Below are 24,433 nucleotides of genomic sequence, written 5' to 3' on the forward strand. Positions count from 1 at the left end.
TCCTTTTTCTTTTTCTCCTGTCACTCGGAACATGCTTCATATGGCGTCTCAGGGGAGGCCTTGTTTTTTTTCCGCTCAGGTCATTGCCTTTCCCTTTATATTTTCTCATGATACCACGAGCCCTGGATTTTCATGTAGCTATTTGCAATTCGAATATACCATGGGGGATGCAAAAGAATACATTATTTTCTCAAAGAGTTGTTTTGGTATCGCTTGCAACCGAGATGTAAATGCAGAATGTATTTGCCTGTCAAGTCTTCCAAAAAAAGAATTTCGCTAAAGCATATGGAATCATTATAACCCGCTCAATTGTACAACGAAATGGTGCATGAGGTAGGGACTTATAAGATGAAGAAAAAGAAAGAAATAGAAAGAAAAAGAAAAACACCCTGACCTAGACCTCTTGATATTCATGTCCGAAGCGAGGCTGCGAATCACCAAAGAGCCAACCAGCCTCGCGGCAATACCGGGCTTCTCTGCCGTAAATACCGACTTCGCTTGCCCAGCAAATCACCGCTGCATCTACAATATCTGCGATCACACCTTCCATCGCACCCAGTGTGGTCCAGCCAATTGTCCCAGCAATAAGGCCGACGACGTAGGCATAGAGACTACCACGAATGGTGCCACTGGACGCAGAGGTTGTCAGACTCCGAGCAGTGGTCACCCAACCACCGAACCCTAAGGCCAAAGACATCATGAAACGCGCAGCGTAAAGGATCAACTTGGACAGCCGGTATGAGAGTAGAGACTCCGAGTTCCCGGGGGACTGAGAATATGAACGGGGGTGTAAAGACGTTGACGCCGCCGATGGGGCAAGGATAGCCATTTGGCTCAACCCCCGGGAGGAAGCGGCAAGAGGCTGCGAATGAATCGCTGCATAGGTGAGAGATAGAGGATTGGTCAAGTAAGTAATTGGGGTGGGGACGAGTGAATAGGCAAACAGACTGAGCAACGAGGAGATGCGACCTGGTAACAAGAGAAGAGGAAGTCGAACCAGCAGCCCTAGTAGTCTGGATAAAGAGATCGTGCCGAAGAGAGTTGTGGCGGCGTGAACGACAGCTGCCTGAACAATTTGCCTCGAGGTTGGAGCAGGTGTAGTCAAACGATGGAAATACCACTGGCTCACTGTTGCAGCGGTGACAGCACGCTGGATGCCTGCGATGACGCCGATCGACCATAGATAAACAACGATGAAATAGATACCCAGCCACCAGCTCCCCACGTCAATGATGAACGATTTTGAGCTAACAAGATGACCACCCAAGAAGACTCGAGTGAACATCAGCATCCAGATCCACGTCCAGGAAACAACGCAGACCAAGGCACCCAGACCAAGAGCAAGCAGCTCGGGATTGGCAGCCAAGATTCGACAGGCAAATTCAAGAATGCCTATGGCCTTCCCTATAGACTGACGGCCACGCACAATATTGTAGATCCACATGGTAGCTATGAGAAACGGGACAGCAGAGCCCCATCTCATCGCCTTGTCTTGGATGCTTGCCCCATGCCATGGCCCCTTGAAACTTGAGATGAAAGGATATAAGGAGAATGAATATAAGATAGTGGGAACGGCGACTAGAATCACATGGACCAGAAGTCGCACATAGGATCGTAGTAAGGCCAACCAAAGGAGGGACACAAGAATTGATACAATAGTATATATCCCAAGGAGGAAGAAAGATCCATGGACAGTCATGTATATTGTATCGCCCCATCTTGATTTGTCTCCAGATGGTGTAGATGTGTGAAGATACACAAGAAATGCAGAAGCAAACAATCCCGCGAGAGATATCAAAAACAACTGGCCCCAGAAGGCATCGTGCACTGTGTTTTCTGAGGCTAGTGGTGATACCGATGTTGGGAATGAGCTTGCTGAGCTGGGCGGCCGTGGGGTATCTTGCAAGAAAAGCTCAGCCTGCTCTACAGTATGTCCATGCTGGCTGGGGCCAGAGGGCTCCTTCAGTAGTTCTCGTTCTCGGAATCGCTGAACAGGTGGATCTTGGGCACCGGGATTAGATAACACCTGATCATCGTCAACATCGGCCCTTAAAGAATCCTCCAGACCGATATCAACTAAATGACCTCGAACTTTGCTACTGCCTGGGCTGGATGGAGATGCCGATTCATGCTCTGGGGCTTCTGCCACAGAATCGATAGGAAAAGGACGAGCACTAAAAACACCCTCTTCTCCCCGCCATGAGCTTTTTATGCCTTTGCCAGGACGATCGTTGTATGGTGAGCTTTCCTCTTCGAAACCTGAACGTTCAGAATCGTCGAGTTCCGAAGATTCCTTCAAGTTGCTGTCGCCAAAATGTCGTCTTGATCGTTGGAGTGCATAGAAATCAGCGATTTCTCGCTCACGTTCTGTTTCGTCATCTTCCTCTCGGAATTCATCAGTAGCACTGAAGAACAGGGGAGCTTGTTGAACCGAGCTGCGGGGGGCAAAAGGAAATTGAGATGTTTGGGATGCACCCGGTCGATAAGGATTGCTAGGTCGTAAGAAGGAGCGTGATGAGGGGTGCCGAGGGTTCCCTTGGTGTTGACCAGGGCGGCTACGACCCGTTCTTTGAATCTCATCTGGCCGAGAGGTTACTCGTGACTGTGACTGAGCAAGGAATCGTGAGGCATCTAAGGTAAAATAGTAGCGTTAGCGATATAGTCATTTAATACTCAGGATCTTCCGCTTCCTACATTCAGAGAACATGGCCCTGTTATCGTAACCAAGGAAGTACGGTGAGTGGGACAGGACTAGTGATAAATGTCTGGAGGGAATATGCTGAGGAAATCAAGTACGGTCGGATATTAGAGAGTCAAGGGAAGTAAAGGGAGAGGAAGGACTTGGAATTTGTTTCTTTTTTGTGAGATATGTCAAATCTAGGAGAACTGGAGGATAAAGTGAAGGACCATAGGGTCACGCAGCTGATGAAAGCGTCATACGGGCACGTCAGGCCTGATAGATGACTCAGCTGATAACCATGAGGTCTCCAGATGTATCTACAATATAGGTAAACTGACCTCTGTTTCCTTTCCCATCTCTGATTCCTGGACTACTTTTTTTTTTTATTACTCTCTTTACTCTCTCCATGTCACAGCCATGGGATTATATTGCTAAGCTTGTCTGCATTGGTGACTCTGGCACTGGCAAGTCCAGCGTAAGTGTTATCGGTCTTTGACCTTGTGCCTCACGCTAATCAAACAATAGCTCACCGTCCGACTTTGTGAAGGCCGCTTTTCTCCATCTCATGATGTGACCATTGGAGTCGAGTTTGGGTCGCGAATTGTGCCAGTTGGTCCCCCAGCTTCACTAGAGCTAGAACTTGATGAGCCTTCCCCCGGATCGTCGGGTGATACATTCCCAGAAGCATCTACCACCTCCGGGCTTCCTACTCCTCCACGAAAACCACAAGGTTCCCCCAATCAGAAACGCATGAAACTTTCCCTGTGGGATACCGCTGGACAAGAGACCTACAAGTCTATCACCCGCTCTTACTTCCGGGGCGCCTCTGGCGCTCTCCTAGTCTTTGATATATCCAGGCATTCGACCTTTATATCCTGCACCCAGTGGCTACAGGATCTACGGCATATTGCAGAAGATGGCATCGTTGTCATCCTAGTCGGTAATAAGACTGATCTGACGGGGGCCAGTTCTGGATCAAATCAAAGGCAGGTGACCCAGGAGGAAGCTGAAGAATGGTGTCGCATGAACAATGTGGTTCGCTATGTTGAAACGAGTGCCAAATCTGGAGATGGCGTTGAACGAGCATTCCTGGAGGTCGCTGAGAGAATCTATCGTAATATTGAAACGGGAAAATATGACCTCAATGATCGGCGGAGCGGCGTGAAAGGATTCGGGGCCTCCGGAGGAGCAAACACAGGAGTGTCTAGAACTGTCACATTGGGAATGGATGATGCTATGCGCAAAGGCGGCAACGGTTGGACTGGGGGGTGTTGCTAAATCGACAGCCCGTAATAATAAATAGTCAGCAACATATGGCCCCCCGACACATCTTCATATTCAACTAAATTGTTACCAGACACCAAGCGTGGCTATGGACTATCGGAATGAGGACTTTACTATCTCTAATAACATTGCATTTTTCTTTACAAATACAGAAAGTAAAGTGAAATTATCCGTGCTGATGTAAGGTCCAGTTGGAGGTAGTCAACACGAGTTAACAAGCAGAGACGAAAACGCGTCATCAAGCTCATCAAGCAACCCATGATTAATTCACATTCGCCATTTTCCATCCGGGTAGCCAGCGTAGGTGAGTCCATTGCTGGTTAGAACCCTCCATTCCAAACACGATGGCTCGGAAATGAATGAACAATCCCACAATAATCACGTAAAGGAAGGCATACACCGCTGCCGACAATCTAGGGTTCATCTTCCGTGTCACCCAATCAACACAGAAGCCAAAGTTCAGGATGGCATAGTAGAGAGCCGGATAGTAATGGTGGACATAAGTCACACGGGCCATTATGATAAAGGGAAGGTAATGCAACACCCATCCGATGACCGGGTACACGCCAGAGTAGTGGATGTGACTGATCTCCTCGTTGCTAAGATCATTGTACCCCCTCTGCCAGCGTAGAAGGTACCAAAGGAACAAAAGACCAAATCCACCAAGAGTCGCAGTGCTTCCCCAATAGACCAGAGGGTTTCCTAGAAGATAGTATTTGACAACGCTATCATCCCAAGAACACATGCGGAGGCCGACATTGAGAATTGGCCATTGCCAAAACTTAGAAGCCAAGTCATCTTGCTTGTCGGGATCAGGAACCAGAGCGTTGTTAGAGGTCATCATAGCCACATTGAGGTGGATGAAGTCCTTCAAGAAGGGCGATTTATAGGAGCCAGGGTCACCAGGGGGCACTGTGGATATGTCAATAAGTCTGATTGGGCTCGTCAATATAAAGTTCTTGAAAAGGGGATAAGCTTACAGCGCTCGTTGGTATGAGACTCAACATTCCAGTGAGTGTACACATCACCTGGTTTGTTTTCTTTGGTACACGTTGTTTCAATCTGCTTGAATCCCCATTGGGGTAGATTGACATTTCCTGCCCGCAGATAGCAGCCAAGGACTGGATGGCGGAGTCGGAATGCTGTTGTGAGTGTCCGGATCCTGGATCGGTCCCGAGATGCAACATCATCGACCACCTCCACTTTCCAGTGGTCTTTGTCGTCTCCAATGGTAATATTTCCGTAAGATGACACCTCGTGGTGTGATTTAGTGATTGGCGCTGGAATAGCGTGGGAATGCAGGTTGCGACCTGTTTGTCCGTGAATCAGTCGAATGATATCGCCATCGCCAACAAACCGCAGATCAGCAGTGGCATTGTAGTCCGGTTCCTGTCGGTTGGGGTAGATGAACCAGTCATTGTTGGCATCTTTGTGGTGGTAGCAGGTGACCTGCTGCTGCATAGATCCCTCCGGGAAGGTTTGAACGTGGGAATGCAAAAGCCCTCCTCCGTAGCCCATATTTTTGAGTGTGATGCGCGACCCAATTGCAAGCTCAAGAGGGCTGTCTCTGCCAACCTCGGTACCTTGGAGGTTGGCTTGGAAAAGCGAGCTCATCTGGGCATCACCTGGACCACTGTTCGCCAGAACCAGGAAGTGCAGATAGAAAGAAAACATGTAGACTAAGATTGGAATAACAATCAGTCCCACAACACGAGCAATCAAGTGCTTTGCGAGCACAGCCTGTTCGAACGCATCGTATTAGCCAGCTAATCGGTAATCGAATTTTTGGGAAAGGGGGGCTGAAAGCAAGCACTCACCCGTGGCATCTTCAGGTCGCCAAATTTATTCCAAAGGTCGTCAATAGTATAAAGACCAACAAGAGCAGTGCAGAAGAAACCGACCCATTTAACACTACAGACACATCCAATGCTCAAGCCAGTCAAACAAAGCCAGGCATACCATTCCAGTGAAAAGCTATCACGCTGCAGCCGGTGGAATCTTGCCCAGCACATTGTGGTAGTAAACGTGAAGCAGAGCAGCATGGAGTCAAGAAGTATAAACCGAGAAATTGTCGCGTAGGAGTTCTCACACAGCACCATCAGGCTGATCAACCAGACTGTGGCCCGACGGAAGTTCAACTCTCGCGCAGTGTAGTAGGCAAGGGGAATGCAGACTATACCAAAGGCAGCATTGAAGGCTCGCATAAAGGTATAGTTCACATCTTCTGGATACTTCTCGCCAGACTTGAATTCAAATGACCCATTATAGCCAGCAAGATAGCCGGACAGGCCAACTAGCATCTTTCCCAAAGGCGGGTGGACATCGAAATAGAACTCGCGTTTGAGATAGTGGGAACCGAATTTGCCGAAATGGGCCTCGTCCCAAGTCACAATGTTGGAACGACCGATCTGGTATAGGCGGGTGAAGAGGGCGAGGGCAGTCAGGATGATGGGAGCAATGATCGGCTCCCAGCTAGATAGCACATGGAGGAACGAGGGTGACTGTCCGAGTGGGATTAGAAGAGCGTATAGGATGATGCCGAAGAAGGTTATCTCACCTGTGTTCTAGCTTTCTTCACATCTTCATCATTCAGGCGGTTTGAGTCCAGATGAACTTTACTAGTATCAGGGACATTTCTTCGACGGAGGTCAGACTCGTGTTTGGCGCCCGTGCTCACGGCAGTGTCTAGGCCCGCCATAGTGCACCTTGTGGTATTTTCAGAAGCAAATGTGCCAAATAGAACGGGAGAAAAGTAGAGAAATTCAAGTAAGGAATACCGAGGTAGACCGATAATAGAAGGGCGGATAGCTTAAGAGAACATAGCCATTCCCTGGGGCAAATGAGTGATAGAATGGGCAAATCTAGCGGATAGACCGGAAGCAATGCCGAGAATAGATCGAAAGAAAAAAAGAAAGAAAAAGGAAATGAAATGAAGTAAAGTGAAGTGAAGCAAGAGAGTGGGCTGAGAGAATAAAGGAGAAAGTGAGATCCGTGTCCTCAAGGAGGATAAACAAGTCCACTTTTAGCGGGCCGTTTTCAGAACATGGCCTCGTAATTCCGAGTTCCAACTTATAAGTACCTTACCTACATACCTAAGACTATAAATATATATACTAATGTATGCTAATGCATATATCCGTTCATGGTTATGGTATTTTGAAACTTACGTAGTATCTATAGGTGGCATTTATACCCATAGGTGCTATACTACCTAAATAGTAGATATCGATATCATACACATACTCAATGTACATATGTACATGTAGTTAACGATTTCAGGTAATTACTGTACTATGTACTAATGTAGAACAAAGAAATTCCAAGCATACCACATCTATACCATTAATCAAGCAAAGCCCCATACAATATGAAACACAAGGGATTTGGATATGTACCGCGAACGTGGACACAAAGAAATCGACAGAGGACATGGGTAAATAGGAAAAGGAGTTATATGACATCGAATTCTTGGGTATTTCTTGCTTTATTCAGACCGAGACCATAATCATCCGTAACCCTTTCATTGCTGATCTCCTTCTCCTTGCTCCAAACGTCTATATTGACTGCTGGTAGCACTAGGGCCCGCTCCTCGGTTTCGACTGACCATGTTTGAGATCCAGCCACCAATTCCTTCGCCGCGAACGCTGCCTTGGTGAGAATCCGAACGTCCGCGTTTACCGGTCACTTCGTGGCTTAGAGTCGGTGGATCAATATCTAGGCCAGGGATGGAATTCTCCGCCCCAAATTGACCATACTGCCGACGCAAGTCAAGCGACGGGACGGGTGAACCAGCACCCATTAGCGACCCCCGTTCCCCTTGAGTGGCGGGTGTCGGCATGGCGGTGGAAGCATCGCCAAAAAGAACGTTCATGTCTTCGAGGCGAACCCCACTTGTTTCGGGATACAAAAAATAAACTGTGAGGATAGTGAGTATAATAGTCCCTAGTGGATGACCATGGATGAGGGGATCCTACCAAGCACAAAACTGCATGCACAAAAGAATGCATGGACCAGATATAGCCGCCACTTGATGACTTCCTGAAGAACCGGAGTCACCTCCCCCACGAGCCAATTGAATGCCCAATTTGAAGCGGTACTTAAGCTTGCACCTTTGGCACGAATACTCAAGGGCAAAATCTCTGGGGGGTATAACCATGGAATGGGGCCCCAAGATGCCCCGAAAGCTGCGTTATAGAGCATGACGAAGATGACCGTGAGGGTTGGAGTGGCGGGGATTTCAATGTAAATAAAGTAGGATATAAGAGAAAGTGAGATGAGCATGGCAACGGCACCTGAAAGTAAGATCGGTCGCCGACCCCAGCCATCCACGAGATACCACGGTGGTATGGTAGACAGCAAGTATGAAATCCCGTTGATTCCAGTCATCAGGATGGCATCCCGTCCAGCCCATCCGGCCTATATTGAAGATTGGTTAGCATACTCCTGGGTTAATTTGGATTTTGTTTGAATCCGACATGGCGCCGCGGGAGGGAGATACTGGATTCATAGCAGCATATGATATTCATACCGATTCAAAAACGAGAGGTGCATAGTATGAGATGACGTTAATCCCGTTGAGTTGAGCTAGGGCCTGGGCCGACATGGCAATCAAAACACGTTTGCGATACCGGCGGAACATGTCCGAGTAGGATCGCTCGCCCTCCTGGCGCTGGACGAGGACGTTCATCTTGATCTCACGATATTCTTGGCGGGCCTTGTCATTAAGAAGATCGCCTTCGCCATAAAGATTTGCGATCACCACCATGCCCTCCTCGTCGTGATCATTATCAAGAAGCCACCTAAGTAGTGACCTGAGAGTTAGCCTGATAGACGATGAAGGGTACTTCCACTCACCTTGGTGACTCGCAGATCATCAGGCTACCAACTCCAAGCAAGGCACCCATGATACACTGGAAAAGTAGTGGGAGGCGCCAGGAGTAGTCGTTGTCAATAAAGCTACAGAAATAGTCTACCCACACACTGGTCGCATATCCAGCAATATTGCCGGTGAATTCGATGCATGCGAGCTTCCCACGGTTGTGGGGAGGCTTGAAATTCGTCAGCATACCTGGCGACAGAGTGGGGAGGCAAACAAAAAGCCTCAAGGATTGATGAAGAAAGGGAATTACAAACCGAAATTTCAGACTGGTAAACCGGCACAATGGTAGAGAGGGCACCGACGCCTAAACCAGCAATAACACGACCGACCATCATCATGGGAATACCTGTGGCGAATGTTTGAAAAGCACCGCCAATGAAGAATACAATGGAGCCATAAAGTATAGTTCTTCGACGACCGATCACATCACCGACACGTCCCACAAGGAGGGAGGATATGAATGCTCCAATTTCGAGAACTGCAACCACAGTACCAATTGTAGCTCGAGAAGGCTGGTTGAAGTAATCTTTGAAGTACCAGCCACTGCATCTGTTAGCCAAACTGTGCGACTAATCTCCATGGCAAGTCTATGCTTGAGGGGTTAGATACGAACGTTATGATTCCAGACATTACACCCTGGTCATAGCCAAAAAGAAAGACACCCAGTGATACAAACACACTTGTGAAGTAACTAGATGCACACCCGAGTCAGTGGTAATACTACGGTAATTGGCCTTTGAGATGCTCACAGTAATGGCTTTCCGACTAAACCGTGTATCTGGGACTGTGGTTCGTTTCTGGGTGTCATTATGGCGGCCAAAACACGTTCAATTCTCGAAATATGCCGTGGGGAAGGGTGAGGTATTCTGATCTTTTCAATATCGACCCCAGGACGCTCGTTGCTCAGGTTTGACGGATAGTGGACGTGTTTGGGCTGCTTCCTTCGCTCCTTTCGACGCAAGAGCTGTCGGTCTGAGGAATTGCTAAGGTGAATCTGCAGCGAATCTTCAGCCTCAGCGGACTGCTCGGCGAGGTCACCAGTGTCTGACCAGATTGAGAAGTCAGACCCGACCGAGCGAGCAGACGAGTGGGAAGACCGTCGACTACCCTTCTCGCTGGACTCCAATAACTTAGCCGAATGTGTCGAGCGGGAATCAGAGGGTATGGACTGGAGGGGTATATTAGAGGCGCGTGAGGGAGAAGTCGGAGAAATGATGGCGGTATTGACGGGCTGAACCTCGCAGCCCTTTGTCCCGGAGAAAAGAATGCGGAGTCGATAGAATTAATGATATCGATAAGAGGTTCTCCACAAGGAGTCGGCAACAGTAGTGCCACTTGGGCCCAACCTTGAAAGTCACTGGATTAGACCGCGATAGGGCGCCACTCAGGCGATGTGGCCGCGGGAGACTAGCTACGTAAAGTCACACGCGACGCAGGATGACGAAGTACCGTCAAAATGGGGTGATGGTCAGGCGGAGAATTGTAGAGAGGGGGTGCGTTTGGGCAAAAGTAAGGGTCCCGAGCCAAGCAAGAGAGCATTACACAGCCAAAGGAAGTCAAATATAGAATAAAATAGAGGGATTCAGATGATTTTCATGAAGTGGTTTTTCTTTTCCCAATGATCTAGGTTAAAATAGTAACTTTTGAAGGGGGGCGTTCAAATAGAATGAATTACAAGAGTAGAGAAAAGAGGACAAGCCATTCTTAAAATAATGAGAGATGTCCAATATGTACTATGTAATGCCAAGTGGTATGTATTGGATTTGTACGCATACGGGGGAGGTACGTACTAGTCCTAATACGTACTAGAACGTATCGTCTAATGCGGGATGGATCGACAAATGGGTTACTATTTACGTACACATACGGTCCACGGTAGTGTGTAGTATATATAAAACATAGTTAAAAAATAGTTACCTATGTATGGAGATAGTATAACAATCGTTTTAACACCTACATGTAGGTACCTACAATAACCAATGTTTATATTTGAGTCCTATATTTTACCAGTGATCAAAGCACATACGAGTCGGGTATCGCTTGTATATATATATATATATATATGTACATAAATGTGTATAGGTCTAATGAAACAAGATTCTATGCCTGCAACGCCCTCCGCAGAATGAACAACGGAAAAGAAGAAAGAGAGAAAAAAAAAAGTTAGGTCTCGAAAAACCAAGACAAGAGGGGATAATAAAACCTGTCATATAAACCATTAAGTGAGAAGGATATCATACCCATCACTTTGAATATGAACAGCGTCTGCGGGGTTTGCATACCGTCGGCGCACCAATTCAAAAATGATCAGGCCGGCACTGGTACTAGGTACTTGGCGAAGAGAGCTCCCGATAAACCCCCGGAACAACCAGGAGGGCCAGCCCCCAGCCCGGGCAGCCTTTCGCTTGCACCTCTTGAAGGTCTCCTGATAGGCATGGTAGTACAATCGTATCATCCTCTGTCGCGAGGGTATGAGACTGGCCTGGTGATCGAGATATTCCAGACGACCCAGGTGAAGGTCTTGAATCCTACTTATAGGATGCTGAATGGTTTGCTGAGCGATCGATGCCACAACACCAGCCATCATCAGGAAACATGGCTCCAAGGCATAGTGGGGTTTGATGAGTGGCACGCCGCGATCACTAGACTTGGATGATGAAAGCATGCCTACCCGATCGACTTGCAGGGAGCCATAGTACCAAGTGACGAAGGAATAGTAGGACTGTGACTTGATGTATTCAAATGAGGAGAAGAACACAGCATAACCGAGTGAATCTCGCATGAACGACAGGCTCCAGCCTGCAAAGACCCCGCGGAGACCAATCTGTTTGAGCTTATGGTGGCCATAATGCCACATGCTCCGGTACTGACCCTCCAGCATGTCACTGGTTTGAAAGCGAACCTGTAAGGCGTCTAGAGGGGCGGCTACAATGGACTGAATTGTGCCGGCGGTAAATCCAGCTGCAAATGTTGCAGAAGGAGGAGCCGGGGGCCAGACCCGCTTGACCCCTTGCGACACAGGTTCATGGAGGGCTCCCAAAACCTGGAGATAGGACGTGTAGAGAACAGCACCAACCCTGGTATATATTGTTAGCGCTTTTCAATCACCCAAGGCCCTGTCCTGCAGAATACCTCACCCTGCATTTGCCATCAAGGGTGGAAGCACTTGATTCGGGATAAACCGCCAGCCATATGTCCGAACGGCATGAAGCAATAATCCCGGGGTTGTCGTATGCAGAGACCATTTGCCTTCGGCGACACGGGGGTTCACAGCTCTTGCAAATGCCTGTTTCAAATGATAAGTAACGAAGTCTGGTGATAGATTTATTGTGTTTTCTCATCTATTGTAGATTGGTGGGAGGGTGTACCATATAACTAGGTGAGATATTGTTAATACAAAGACCATAAGGTTCATAGATACTACGTACTCGACACGCATACGAAAGAAAGCTTTGATCGGTGCTCTGAAATAAAAGGCCACGATCTGTGCACTGAGAGCGCGAACGCCTGCGGCAGATGCTCCGGTAGCTGCATCGTTGCGAGAAATCCTCCGCGAACTTCCTGGGAGTTCACCGAGATGGGGCTCGAGAAAGATGGGAGCTATTGGAGACTTCATTGTTTACAGACAACTAAAAAGCCACTGTGTACATCGTAGGAAAGGGTGCTTGCGGGGTCTCAACGAAAGACTGGCTCAATGTCGAGAGTGAATTCCCAAGAGTAAGTAATGTAGGCGGGAAAAGAGGGGAGCATTACAGGGTGTGATTGTTATCCAATCAAATGACTAAATGAAGGCTCACATAGGCCATGTCGACTTGAAAGTTAAAGATAAAAAGAAAGTGAATGAAAAGAGATATTCACCAAACATGTTAAGATTCAACAAGAGAAGAGAGATGAAAAATAGCGCTAGTACAAAAGTGGTAATACTTAGATACGGTAATCGAGGGAGACCTAAAGTGTAAGAACGCGCTTTTCGCGTTCGCTTTCCCCTAAGCCGTCCCTTTCTATCTTTGTCTTTTCTTCCACAACCCAGCTCTATTGGTGTCGTGCCTCTCATCACTGCTGCTGTCGCATTGATGCTGCCTTCATTTACCATCTATCTCCTTCTTCATCCTCAACAAATTTAACACCTGGACATACCTACAATAGCTCCTGCGCTCCACCCAGCTCTATTACCATCAACTTGGTCTTTGACTGCAGCATACCTTGCTCGCATCAGGCCATCACCATGGCTGAGGAGATTGCCATTGACAATAACAACTTTTTCAACCGCCTGTCTAGTTTCTATGCGTCATGGAAGGCCGACAAGCGCTCCGGGAACGCCCTCTTTGGCAACGCAGGGTCCATAGTCATCTTAATGGGCAAGACCGATGAGGAGAACTCATTCCAGAAGAACAATGCGATGCATGTATGTGAATCATCTTTCAAAGTTCTACCCTGGTCCCATAGATGCCTACGAGCTTTATGATATCGTTACTAATTGAACTTTCGTTTAGTTCTGGCTTCTTGGATATGAATTCCCAGCCACACTGTTTGTCCTCACAACCGAAACAATCTACGTGGTCACCACGGCCAAGAAAGGTGATTATCAATGTATGGAATTTTGCGCGCCTGCATAGCTGATGAGAACAAATTTAAGCGAAACACCTCGAGCCGCTGAAAGAAGGAAAGATTCCCGTCGAAATCCTGGTCACTACCAAAGACCCAGAATCAAAGACCAAAGCATTTGAAAAATGCTTGGACGTTATCAAGGGTGCAGGGGTGAGCCAAAATAACCTTCAAATCACTGGTTTGATTTGCCTTCCACTAACCACCACAACTGTAGAACAAAGTCGGTACCTTATCCAAAAACACCGCTTCCGGACCCTTTGCAGATGAATGGAAACGCGCATTTGCGGAACTATCAAAAGAAGTGGAAGAGGTTGACATAGCACCTGCACTCTCAGCTGCTTTTGCAATCAAAGATTCTGATGAATTGGTCAGTTTATCTATGACAGTGTGTTTGACAAGTGGTATTTGCTGATACAGTCTTGAAGGTCTCAATCCGAAATGCTTCCAGAGCTTGTAGTGGTCTTATGTCAGAGTACTTCGTCGATGAGATGTCACGTTTGCTCGACGAAGAAAAGAAGATGACACATAAGGCCCTTGCCGCAAAGGTTGATGCAAAGATTGACGATGGCAAATTTTTCACCAAGCTGGCGCGGCTGCCCTCGGAATTTGACTCTCAGCAAATTGACTGGGCCTACGGGCCTGTAATTCAAAGTGGAGGCGCCTACGATCTCAAGCTCACAGCGACCCCCGACAGCAAAAACCTCGAACCTGGCATCATTTTGTCTAGCTTTGGAATCAGATACAAGACTTACAGTTCGCTCATTGGGCGTACTTATTTGGTTGACCCGACCAAATCACAAGAAGCAAACTATGCCTTGCTCCTGAGCCTCCATGAAGCAACCATGAAAGAGGTTCGAGATGGTGTGGTCGCTAAGGACGTTTACAACAAAGCACTGAGCCTCGTCCGTTCCAAGAAGCCTGAGCTGGAGGGACACTTTGTCAAGAACGTTGGCGCAGGGATTGGAATCGAGCTCCGGGATGCCAACATGGTCCTTAACGCCAAGAACAACCGCGTCTTGAAAAACGGAATGACGCTGTCTATCACGATTGGACTGACTGATGTGAAGGACCCAGACTCGAAGAATACCAAGAATGGTGGCTATTCTATGGTCATCACCGATACAGTCCGTGTCGGGGAAAGTGGGCCTCACATTTTCACTAAAGACGCTGGTATTGACATGGACTCGATCTCATTCTATTTCGGGGACGAGGAAGAACCCGAGAAGCCTGTGAAGGAGAAAAAGGAGACAAAGTCTAGCGCAACTGCTGGCAGAAACGTCACAAGAACCAAACTTCGTGCTGAAAGACCCACTCAGGTCAATGAGGGCGCTGAAGCCCGTCGTCGAGAGCATCAGAAAGAGCTGGCTGCGAAGAAGACAAAGGAAGGCTTGGATCGGTTCACTGGTACTACCGGAGACGACAATGGGGTGGCACAGAAGAAATTCAAGCGCTTTGAGTCTTACAAGCGCGACAACCAACTCCCTGCCAAGGTCAAAGACCTCACAGTTTACGTGGATCTCAAGACTTCAACCGTGATTGTGCCTATCATGGGCCGACCAGTCCCCTTCCATATCAACACCATAAAGAACGCCAGCAAAAGCGACGAAGGGGAATACGCTTACCTACGAATCAACTTCCTGTCTCCAGGTCAAGGTGTAGGTCGAAAGGATGACCAGCCCTTTGAGGACTTGTCAGCTCATTTCGTTCGCAACCTGACTCTCCGGTCTAAGGATAATGACCGGCTTGCACGAGTCGCCCAGGATATCACCGAACTTCGTAAGACGGCATTGAGACGAGAGCAGGAGAAAAAGGAATTGGAAGATGTTGTTGAGCAGGACAAACTGGTTGAAATTAGAAACCGACGTCCAGTGAAACTTCCTGACGTCTACCTCCGACCTCCTTTGGATGGAAAGCGTGTTCCAGGAGAAGTCGAGATTCATCAGAATGGTCTTCGGTACCTATCGCCCTTCCGCAATGAACATGTCGACGTGCTCTTCAGCAACGTGAAGCATCTGTTCTTCCAACCATGTGCCCATGAATTGATCGTTCTCATCCATGTGCATCTCAAAACACCCATCATGATTGGAAAGCGAAAGACAAAGGATATTCAATTCTATCGCGAGGCCACCGAAATGCAATTCGATGAAACTGGAAACCGTCGGCGGAAACACCGCTATGGAGACGAGGAAGAATTTGAAGCTGAACAGGAGGAAAGACGGCGGAGAGCTGCATTGGACCGCGAGTTCAAGGCCTTTGCGGAGAAGATTGCAGACGCTGGCAAGGATGAGGGTGTCGATGTTGATATCCCATTCAGGGAAATTGGCTTTACCGGCGTTCCAAACCGGTCCAATGTCCTGATTCAACCGACCACAGATGCCCTAGTTCAGCTCACTGAACCTCCTTTCACAACTGTCACGTTGAATGAAATCGAGATTGCCCATCTAGAGAGAGTCCAGGTAATGTTTTCCGCCTACGACTATTTTGTCAGCCTGGTTTACTAATTCGTGCGCAGTTCGGACTCAAAAACTTCGACATGGTCTTTGTTTTTAAGGATTTCCGCCGGACTCCCGTTCATATCAACACAATTCCTGTTGAGGCACTTGAGGGTGTTAAGGACTGGCTGGATTCTGTTGATATTGCGTTCACTGAGGGTCCTCTCAACTTAAATTGGACCACAATCATGAAAACAGTCGTCAGCGATCCGTATGGCTTCTTTGCCGATGGCGGGTGGTCTTTCTTATCAGCCGAGTCAGACTCTGAGAATGGTTCAGATGAGGAAGAGGAGTCGGCTTTCGAGTTGTCCGATTCGGAGCTTGCAGCTGGAGACGAGAGTTCCGAGGAAGACAGTGAATTTGATGATGATGCGAGTGCCGATGCCAGCGAGGAAGACTTCAGCGGCGACGAGGAGAGTGGTGAGGACTGGGATGCGCTTGAGGAAAAGGCGAAACGTAAAGACAAGGAGACCGACCATGATGACAATGACCGCGGGATCAAGCGCAAGCGCTAATCGACCATTTCGTTGCCCCTGGAGCATCAAACTACTTCTTCTTGCTTCCTTTCTTGCACTTTATGTTCCAATCCATGGGCAAGTCAAGTTGGGCTGCGTACGCCTCGCTTATTTTGTGATTGGTCTTTCCAATGCTTGTACGATTTAACTCGAGCCCACGGCGGATGGGAAATCAGGACAGGACACGACACATTCACGGTGTTAATCGGGAGGAAACTAGTCTATCAACGTCTCTTAACTGTACTGTATCCAAATATTCACGCATGATATTCTTTCAAAGGATCTGTGGACAGGTGGTGGCATTTCTCTAAATCACAGCAACTGACTAAGGTAGCTGGCTAGCTTGATTCTAAACTTGCATCTCCTGTGTGGACATATGGCTGCGAATTGTATTGGACTTGTTGCCAGTCACTGTCATGCTATTTCCCTTCACGCATGGATATCCACATATTCCGCATGCGCTCTCCTTGTCCGGGGGTGAAGCGCTCATAGCATACATCAGATGAATAATCCATGAAGTCATGAACCGCATCCAGTCCAGGGGAGTCTGGACACGAATCCTTCTGGGCAGGGCACCCATCTGTCGGGGTGGACTGCTGTGGTGTGTCACTTATGTGGTCGCCAGGATCATCTACTGAGCAAGTTTCCCCCTGGAATGTGTGTAAAAGGCCATTCCAGTGACCAATCTCGTGAATAGCAGTTCCACCTCGATTGTAAAGATCCAAGGAGCCACCGGGCATAGTTTTAGCCAAAACATTGCAGCCATCCTTGACATAGTGAGAAGCTGGACTACTAGCATTGACACTCGGATCAGGCAAGGTGCAGAATCCAAGAACGCTCGATGCCAGGTCATTGTTGGTGACTGAATCCCGTCCTGCTTGTCCAGGCGAGGCCTGGAGATCGGTTTGGAAGTAAACGTTCAATGTTCGATAGCTTCCTTTTCGAAGGCTCGTTTTCATTGCCGTATCATCCGCATTACTTGCCCATTGATCATTGACATGCCGAGTCACACCTTGTAATCGGTAGGATATGCCAGAACCCACATAAGATTGTTGTAAAATAGAAAGCTGTAGGCAAAAATAAATTAGCACTGAGATGCCAGGCGAAAAAAAAGCAACTGACTTGAGAATTGATCATATCATCGGTGACCTGGGTGGACTCCGACTTGCTGCTGATGATATGGAACCAGGTCTCGATCTCGATGGGAGCCTTCCTGGCCTGCGAAAGAGCAGGATCGGCTTCGTATGACTTGAGACGCCCTAGTTCATGCAAGAAATCCGCACCGGGGTCTTCAGTAGCACAGGCGCCTCTTTTCGGGAGGGCAAAGGGGCTGCACCGAACCTGCAGAAAAAGAGTGACAAGAACGACAAGTTGGAAAAATGAGTGACAGACCATGGTGTCAAGAAGCCCTGGTTTTGATTCCCCCTTCACGCCTGTTCTAAAAGAGAGTGAAACAAAAGGAGTGGACGGAGAATCAAGAAAAGAAGCATCATCTCGAGGTTGACCAGTATATTATCATATAACCTGTCCGATTCCATAAAGAATGCTGCGTCATGCGGGAATGCATGTCTTGGGCAAGGGGTACGAGCATGTAAAGGATCGGAGAAAATAAAATGATTGGAATGTCAAAAATTCAAGGATGAGGTCATTGAACACAGAAATTATTTACATGGGCACATTGAAACAGAAGGAAAACGCCAAAAAGAAAAAGAGGGGGGAAAAAAACAAGAAAGAAGAGGTCTTAAGGGGCATTATCCCGTCCCGTGGCGATGGCAGTGCTCGGTTGATTTGAATCCCAAGTAAGATAGGTGTGGTCGCCAAGTTTTCTAGTAAAGTAGGTTAGTTCGGGCTTTCTATTCCAGGAGAGAAGAGAAGAAAGAATCATACCTCGGACGCACCAAGTGCGCGACAGTAAACAAAGTTCCGAGAACAACGCAGATTCCACCAACAACCACATAGGCGATTCCCATGAAGGGATTTTTGCCTCCAAGCACTGTTCGAGTAGAGATCAATATGGACTTGGTTCCATCGTATTCAGTAACATTGAAACCTAAATAATTTAGTGAAATGTGGACCGAGAGGGCAATAGTATAACACATACGGTCAACAATCTCAATGGAATATTTTGCAGCAGGCATGCCATGGGTATCGTTACGGCGGGAGAGCTTGCTGAATGATGGCAAACCAGCCGTTCTCATCCAAACCATGAAAGCTTCATTTTCATGTAAATTGGGGTCCTCCTTATAGGCACCGTTCTCACTGGCCCAGACCCAGTTCGGAGGTGGCAGTACTTCATCCATCTTGTACTTTGTGTTTTTGATGAGTTCCTTGTCACTTTCCCATGCAATTCCTTTAGTGGTCATTTCGTAGTATTGTTTGTCATTCTCGGATGCATTCGGATCTAAAATTTGGGGTTTCCCAATCGTGTCGTTGAAGAATGAGTTTGCAATCAGTCCGCACGGATAGTATACCTTCTGGGCTGTGGTATTAACCGCTAAGGGATCACATGTGCCACCCTTAATGGTACTGTAGGGGACCGCGTCTCCTTTGAGCTGATTCAAATCGAGGGACTGAACATATCGGCGGTGGTTTTGGTAGAAGTTGGTGAGGCGATAATACATGAAAACCGGTGCTGGGAGCTCGTTCGGAACCTCGAAAAGAAGAGTGCAAGTAACGGTACCCGAGTTGGACTCGTTGATGGACTTGCGCCAGGTTGGTGCCGATATGGCTTTAGAAGACTTGAAGGTCGCCGAATAATGAGGAACGGAAGCATAGCTGTCGGTCGGTGCCTGTCTGGAACAATCGGAGTAATCGATGGAAATTTCTTGGACCTAGAGCAAACGGCTCGTCAGGGCTGTTCTGTCAAGGAATTCATGAAACAAGACATACTAGAGAGCTTGCCCAGAGGAGAACACCACCGAGCGGGGCAAAAATGACGCCGACGATGAAAAACAGAGGTAGAACGCTTTTAGGGGTCAAGATCGGTCTAGTGGAAGGTTAGCATGGTGGTTCAGGGGGGGGGTGGAGATACAGGAATCCCAAACGCACTGCCATGCTTTCAATCTTTGCTGGCGGAAAGCAGTATCTGGTACGAACAAGTCAGTTGTGACCAAGGGTTGATGAGATCCCAGGACCTACTGGCTGGTCGACGAGACTTTGGCTTCTTGTCGCCATCATCCCTTGCACGCTCCTGTTCCTCAATGGACTCAGCACGAGTCACCTCCTGAGACATGGCTTTTTGACCAAGATGATTTCAAAAGAGGAAATTGGATGGACCAGATTGGAGTGAAGCAGAAAGATGATACAAGGGATACGTCAAAAAAAGGTGGCGCCGGGCTGCCGGAGGATTGCGATTGCGCCCCACCGCTTTATTTTGGTTTTAATTAGAAACTATGACTAGTACATACATATATGTATTAAATCTAGGCATCAGGTTTTAACATATAGTTTACTTATACTATAAATAATATAGTATATATTTTATAGCATGTGTAACAAAAAACTTGACTCAAATTCATATCAATTCATTGGGATGTAGGAAAACCATATCTGGTCAGGGTATCAAGCCTTATCCTATGTGCTATTGCCTTTCTGAAAAAGGTAGAATAAAATGGGAGAACCATCAAGCAGTAAAATTCAATCGCAATAGAGAAAAGAAAACACCTGTGGCTAACCAAGCCTGCCATTCTAGACCAAAGTGAAACGGAATTGAAGCACCCAAACGCCATAGCCATCAACCAAAGTTGGAAAAATCAAAGCTCATGGGGTGTCTGTATGCAAAAAGAAAAGCAAAGCAAAAAAGGGGGGAATCTCAGGGAGGGAAAAAAAAAACTTGTCATGGTGAGTCGTAAAAGCGAAATAGCAATTGAAAAGGAAACCGAAAGACCAAGAGGTAAGATGGGTTGATCCAGGGAACGCCCATACATGTTGTATTGGTCAAGTGCAGAGAGCTGGATTAATAGACGAGGGCTGTATTGCACAGTGATAAGACACTGAGGTGGAGGGGTCAGTTATTGGGAACAGTGTCTTCGATGGCTCAGCTCGTGATGGGAGGCGACACACGGGCTGGGATGAACTGGCGGCATCATTATCCAGGGTACCATCAGAATATGTAGGTGCAATATCATGCTAGGTATTGGTGAAAATATTCAGCTTCAAACCAACCCACACGTTCGTAAGCGGTCCAAAGTTTGCTGGCTTTATTGACATCGATCTTGCAAGCCTGCTGGGCATCTGTTTTGCGAAACTCTTTGCCAACGCCAAGAGCTCGAACTCGAGCTTCAAAGATTCGACGCTTGCTGCATAGATAGGTCGCACATGAAAGTCTCAGGGTGGAGGCGAGATTGAGCTCGGCGGGACTGAGAATGTTTCTGTCCGGGTCATTGCTCAAATCCAACATCTGCCCCTTCCAATCGGCCTTCAATGCTTTAGCATTACTGCCTAGCGTGTCTACCGGGGGCGAAAAATCCTTGAGTGAGTGATAATCGGTGTCATCGCGATTCGTACCCAAAGCACGCGGTTTGGTAAGCGGCGTCTGGGGGGGATCAAAGTTGTCAAACACCTGCTGCTTGGGTGTAGATTTAGGGGTGCGTTTGACCCGGGTTCGTTGCACGCGCGGTTGAGTTCCCGATCTCTTAACTGGAGCTGGAGCAATCTTCTTCAACTTGGGTTCATAATCTCCTGAGCGATAGCGGTTCATCATGGCCATTTGGCGCTCCAGCGTCTCCCGTTCCTCTCGGGCCCAAGCACCCGGATTGCGATTGTACTGGGTCGAAACAATGGGAACACAGGAGAGCGCTAGGAGATATTCATCCCGTGTGGGTTTGTTCAACTTATTGCGAAAGATTGCCATGTGAGAATTCATGTGTTCTTCCACAAGTTCCTCTGCAGATGGAGGGTGAACGGGGCCGAACAACGGCTCATCCGTGGCAACGTCAGTAACGGAATCCTGGGGGGGGAAAAGGACAGGATCCCTGGGGGATCCCAAATCTCTTTCAATTTGGTCCGAGGCATGGGAATTGCTCTTCTTGTTCCCCGTGTAGGGAGTCACAGGTGGCGACGGGAGGTCCATCTCTGACTGCGTCCGTTTTCGATCAGCTGAGATAGGTGGAAGTTGTATGTCACGAGTTGAAGAATCTTGAGGCTTTGCAAACGGTGAAAGTGAGACAGGAAAGCTCTCGAGAGGCTTCGTCTCTGGGGGTGACATGAGGCTAGAAACGGATGGGAGGCGATGCATAGTGGTCGTCTGTTTCGCTGGCTGCCAGCCAGAAGATGAAGTCATTCCAGATTAAATACCGTTGAGCCAACGGTAATTGGCAATACGAGGTTAAAGTAGTCAATGGTGTCCAGACCTAGGGTTTCCGGAAAGAGAAGGGGGAGGGGATGAATACACCAGGAAGGGTGGGAAGATGGATGGCGAAAGCTGATGAGCGAGTGTTTATGGAACTCAATGGAAGTTGAATCACCAAGTAAAAACAGGTGATTTGTCAGGTCTGCCTCTTTGTCTCTCTTGGGTGGCGATAAGCCAATATGACCTAAGTTTCGGGGTTAAGGCTCCAATGGCCGAATGAGTCAATTTGATGAAGAGGGTAATGGTCCATCGATAGACAATGGACCAAATGAAAATGAAAATGAAAAGGATAAAGTGTGAAAAGCAGAAGAGAAGAAGAGAAGAGGAGGGGTAGGAAAGGGAATCTTGAAAGGAAACTGTGAGTCAGTTGGGATGGGGCTGAGGGTGTGATGATAAACTGCGGGGTGGCGCTTAATTGAGATTCCGAGTTTCTCCAGGGCTCATGAGACCAATGGACTTGACTGTAAAAGGGTTAGTTTGAGAAGAGCATCAGAGCGCAAAGGGGGGAAATGGGGTGTTTGGGCGTCATTCGGAAAGAACCAGCTGATCTATCATTCATCATTTGGTACTTACAGTATTTGGTACTTACGGTACTTACTGATTAGGTACATAGTACTATATGGTATCCTTCCCATTACCCTGTTATCTGAAGTAATGACGTTACATACACAGCTATTTCTTTTCGTACATTTATGTATCTGGTACTTCAGGTCCATACGATATGTATGTATGAATATGTATATGTACCTAAATATTTAGTAGATATGCCCAATCTCTACTAGTACCAAATGTAAAGTTCTTGGTTTCGGAGTTAAAAGGCACTTTTCCTTCTTCCCTTTTCCTGCCTAAGTCCGACTGCCACATGTGACAACATCCCATGCGGGCAATCACCTAATAGGATCAGCCGCAGGAGAGGTAAGCCAATCATTTTATAGCATTGACCCCCTGTCCCATGTGATCTATTGGTGTAGATCCTTATCTTTGATTTGTTTTCTTGACTCTCTCTCTTGCTTTTTGCTTTTGGTTTTGCTTTTTGCCTTCCTGTTTAGTTTTTGTTCTTTAATTTCATTTTATTTTTCAAAAGGAGGATTTCTTAATCATGATAGATATTATAATCAAATAAATAATATTGTCCAAGTGATGAGGGGAATTTGGGTCTGACTCATCTGTATTCCTTCCAACCTTGGAAAGGTTGGCACCTTGAGTCATAGTTTTGAATGGCTGCCTGCGCTAGGCGCCTGTAATTTTGCCTTACCCAGGTATCCGTATAGGAATGATGTCATCATACACTAATCGGCAGAGCCGCTCTTGTAATTTGCATTATCAGCCACGCGTAGGCAGCTCTTCTGTAGGGCCAGGAACAATGCACCCATGCCCTCTTGGCGAGGCCTCTTGTTTGTGTAGATTATGAGATCATGAGGCAGTACAATACATTGTATTGAAGAAATGTAGAGACGTATAAAAAGAATCGGTGTACTACAAGAACATTGGGTGACACCCCTACCTACAATCATGCCATAATAGTAAACATCCCCTATAAACCTACAATTTCCTAGAAGACTTATTGTTGAACGATGCGGACTATAGTAAACTAATCCCAGATCCTGCAGATCAAAATAAGTGTAATTGTTAGAGTTGATGCACAGCCACCAGCCCACTCTGGATCTTTGGTACCGCCTTGATTAAAATCTTTTTATCTCTTTTGCCTACCTCATTTGCAATACATGAATACAGGTATTTTACCCACAAAGAATATGACTGTGAGGAGACATAAAAGGGAATATTGTAATTAGTCAGTCTATCTGTTAGGTTTCTTCGTTTATCAATTGAGTTAGGAAAAGATATAAAGGCATACTAGTACTCCGTACCAGGTAAGATACTATGACCAAGGGGGGAACATAATATAAGACAGAAATCTAGGTGGCATGGTATGATCAATGAATATACATAATGTCAAACGTTATATTACAATACATGAATGAGAACCGAGTATTAAAACCCTCGAAAGATATAAAAACCGCTGCGGCAGTAGCTAATATATAAAAGTGTCCACGGTTATGTTAAGCTTAGTTATTAATATTCATATAGATTATGAAATAGTGGAATTTGGTCCTTTCAGTTAGACGGAGTTATATATATTTATTGACCACGCCATAACGTATTTCACAAGCGAGCCGCCCACACAAGCGAGCCGCCTACCCCATCCAAAACGCTTCCATGAATTAGATCTTAGTTAATTAACCACCCACCATACCACTAATTCGTAGAGTGGCGCGCCGTTTTAATATACTACGTATAACTTTACATGACTGCCTCTCCGGCCATACTTAATAAGGTACTATACGCGCTAACTTATGGAAATTAATAGAAATCAAAGAGGAATCTCTTTAAAAATAGATCCTCTCTATAAATTCTTATAGATTAGCCCCTTAGCCTTCTATAGTATAAGAAATAGTAGATCTTCTTGTTTAAAAGTATAGAACTACCCTAATTAATTTAGTTAGCGAAAATTAGGTTATAAACTAACTATATAAAATAATATCCTCTCTAGTAGACTTCGGCAGAACCCATTTTAGGTCAGAGTCTCTGACCCAAAACCCAACCTATTAGGTTTTAGGTTCCGCC

The 24,433-nt window shown here is 46.9% G+C and overlaps 8 protein-coding genes across 8 annotated transcripts; 2 read left to right on the forward strand and 6 right to left on the reverse strand.

Moving 5' to 3' along the window:
- Positions 1-394: 394 nt before the first annotated feature.
- PEX2_094080 (uncharacterized protein) lies at positions 395-2,707 on the reverse strand (the record flags this gene model as incomplete). The annotated part of the gene is made up of 2 exons (XM_016746678.1): positions 395-2,631; positions 2,695-2,707. The coding sequence occupies 2 exons, from the start codon at positions 2,705-2,707 to the stop codon at positions 395-397; spliced, it is 2,250 nt and encodes a 749-aa protein (XP_016600394.1).
- Positions 2,708-3,086: 379 nt separating this feature from the next.
- PEX2_094090 (Rab family GTPase) lies at positions 3,087-3,958 on the forward strand (the record flags this gene model as incomplete). Its single annotated transcript, XM_016746679.1, has 2 exons — positions 3,087-3,155; positions 3,206-3,958. The coding sequence occupies 2 exons, from the start codon at positions 3,087-3,089 to the stop codon at positions 3,956-3,958; spliced, it is 822 nt and encodes a 273-aa protein (XP_016600395.1).
- Positions 3,959-4,226: 268 nt separating this feature from the next.
- pmt2 (uncharacterized protein) lies at positions 4,227-6,662 on the reverse strand (the record flags this gene model as incomplete). Its single annotated transcript, XM_016746680.1, has 5 exons — positions 4,227-4,876; positions 4,945-5,704; positions 5,782-5,875; positions 5,924-6,465; positions 6,522-6,662. 5 exons carry the CDS (start codon positions 6,660-6,662, stop codon positions 4,227-4,229), a joined length of 2,187 nt encoding a protein of 728 aa, XP_016600396.1.
- An 822-nt stretch (positions 6,663-7,484) lies between these two features.
- On the reverse strand, positions 7,485-12,459 carry PEX2_094110 (putative MFS monosaccharide transporter; the record flags this gene model as incomplete). Its single annotated transcript, XM_016746681.1, has 11 exons — positions 7,485-7,879; positions 7,939-8,380; positions 8,493-8,763; positions 8,819-9,012; positions 9,098-9,386; positions 9,457-9,534; positions 9,593-9,958; positions 11,084-11,920; positions 11,981-12,129; positions 12,212-12,218; positions 12,272-12,459. 11 exons carry the CDS (start codon positions 12,457-12,459, stop codon positions 7,485-7,487), a joined length of 3,216 nt encoding a protein of 1,071 aa, XP_016600397.1.
- Positions 12,460-13,068: 609 nt separating this feature from the next.
- Positions 13,069-16,458, forward strand: spt16 (chromatin-remodeling protein SPT16; the record flags this gene model as incomplete). The annotated part of the gene is made up of 6 exons (XM_016746682.1): positions 13,069-13,248; positions 13,337-13,421; positions 13,480-13,601; positions 13,666-13,818; positions 13,877-15,907; positions 15,964-16,458. The coding sequence occupies 6 exons, from the start codon at positions 13,069-13,071 to the stop codon at positions 16,456-16,458; spliced, it is 3,066 nt and encodes a 1,021-aa protein (XP_016600398.1).
- A 419-nt stretch (positions 16,459-16,877) lies between these two features.
- Positions 16,878-17,853, reverse strand: PEX2_094130 (zinc metalloprotease; the record flags this gene model as incomplete). Its single annotated transcript, XM_016746683.1, has 3 exons — positions 16,878-17,525; positions 17,581-17,799; positions 17,851-17,853. The coding sequence occupies 3 exons, from the start codon at positions 17,851-17,853 to the stop codon at positions 16,878-16,880; spliced, it is 870 nt and encodes a 289-aa protein (XP_016600399.1).
- Positions 17,854-18,199: 346 nt separating this feature from the next.
- Positions 18,200-19,690, reverse strand: PEX2_094140 (CDC50/LEM3 family protein; the record flags this gene model as incomplete). Its single annotated transcript, XM_016746684.1, has 6 exons — positions 18,200-18,284; positions 18,346-18,508; positions 18,560-19,289; positions 19,348-19,444; positions 19,507-19,543; positions 19,597-19,690. 6 exons carry the CDS (start codon positions 19,688-19,690, stop codon positions 18,200-18,202), a joined length of 1,206 nt encoding a protein of 401 aa, XP_016600400.1.
- An 891-nt stretch (positions 19,691-20,581) lies between these two features.
- On the reverse strand, positions 20,582-21,664 carry PEX2_094150 (SWIRM domain-containing protein; the record flags this gene model as incomplete). The annotated part of the gene is made up of 1 exon (XM_016746685.1): positions 20,582-21,664. One exon carries the CDS (start codon positions 21,662-21,664, stop codon positions 20,582-20,584), a length of 1,083 nt encoding a protein of 360 aa, XP_016600401.1.
- Between the last annotated feature and the right edge of the window lie 2,769 nt (positions 21,665-24,433).

Source organism: Penicillium expansum (assembly GCF_000769745.1).
Source record: "Penicillium expansum strain MD-8 chromosome Unknown contig313, whole genome shotgun sequence".
NCBI lineage: Eukaryota > Fungi > Ascomycota > Eurotiomycetes > Eurotiales > Aspergillaceae > Penicillium > Penicillium expansum.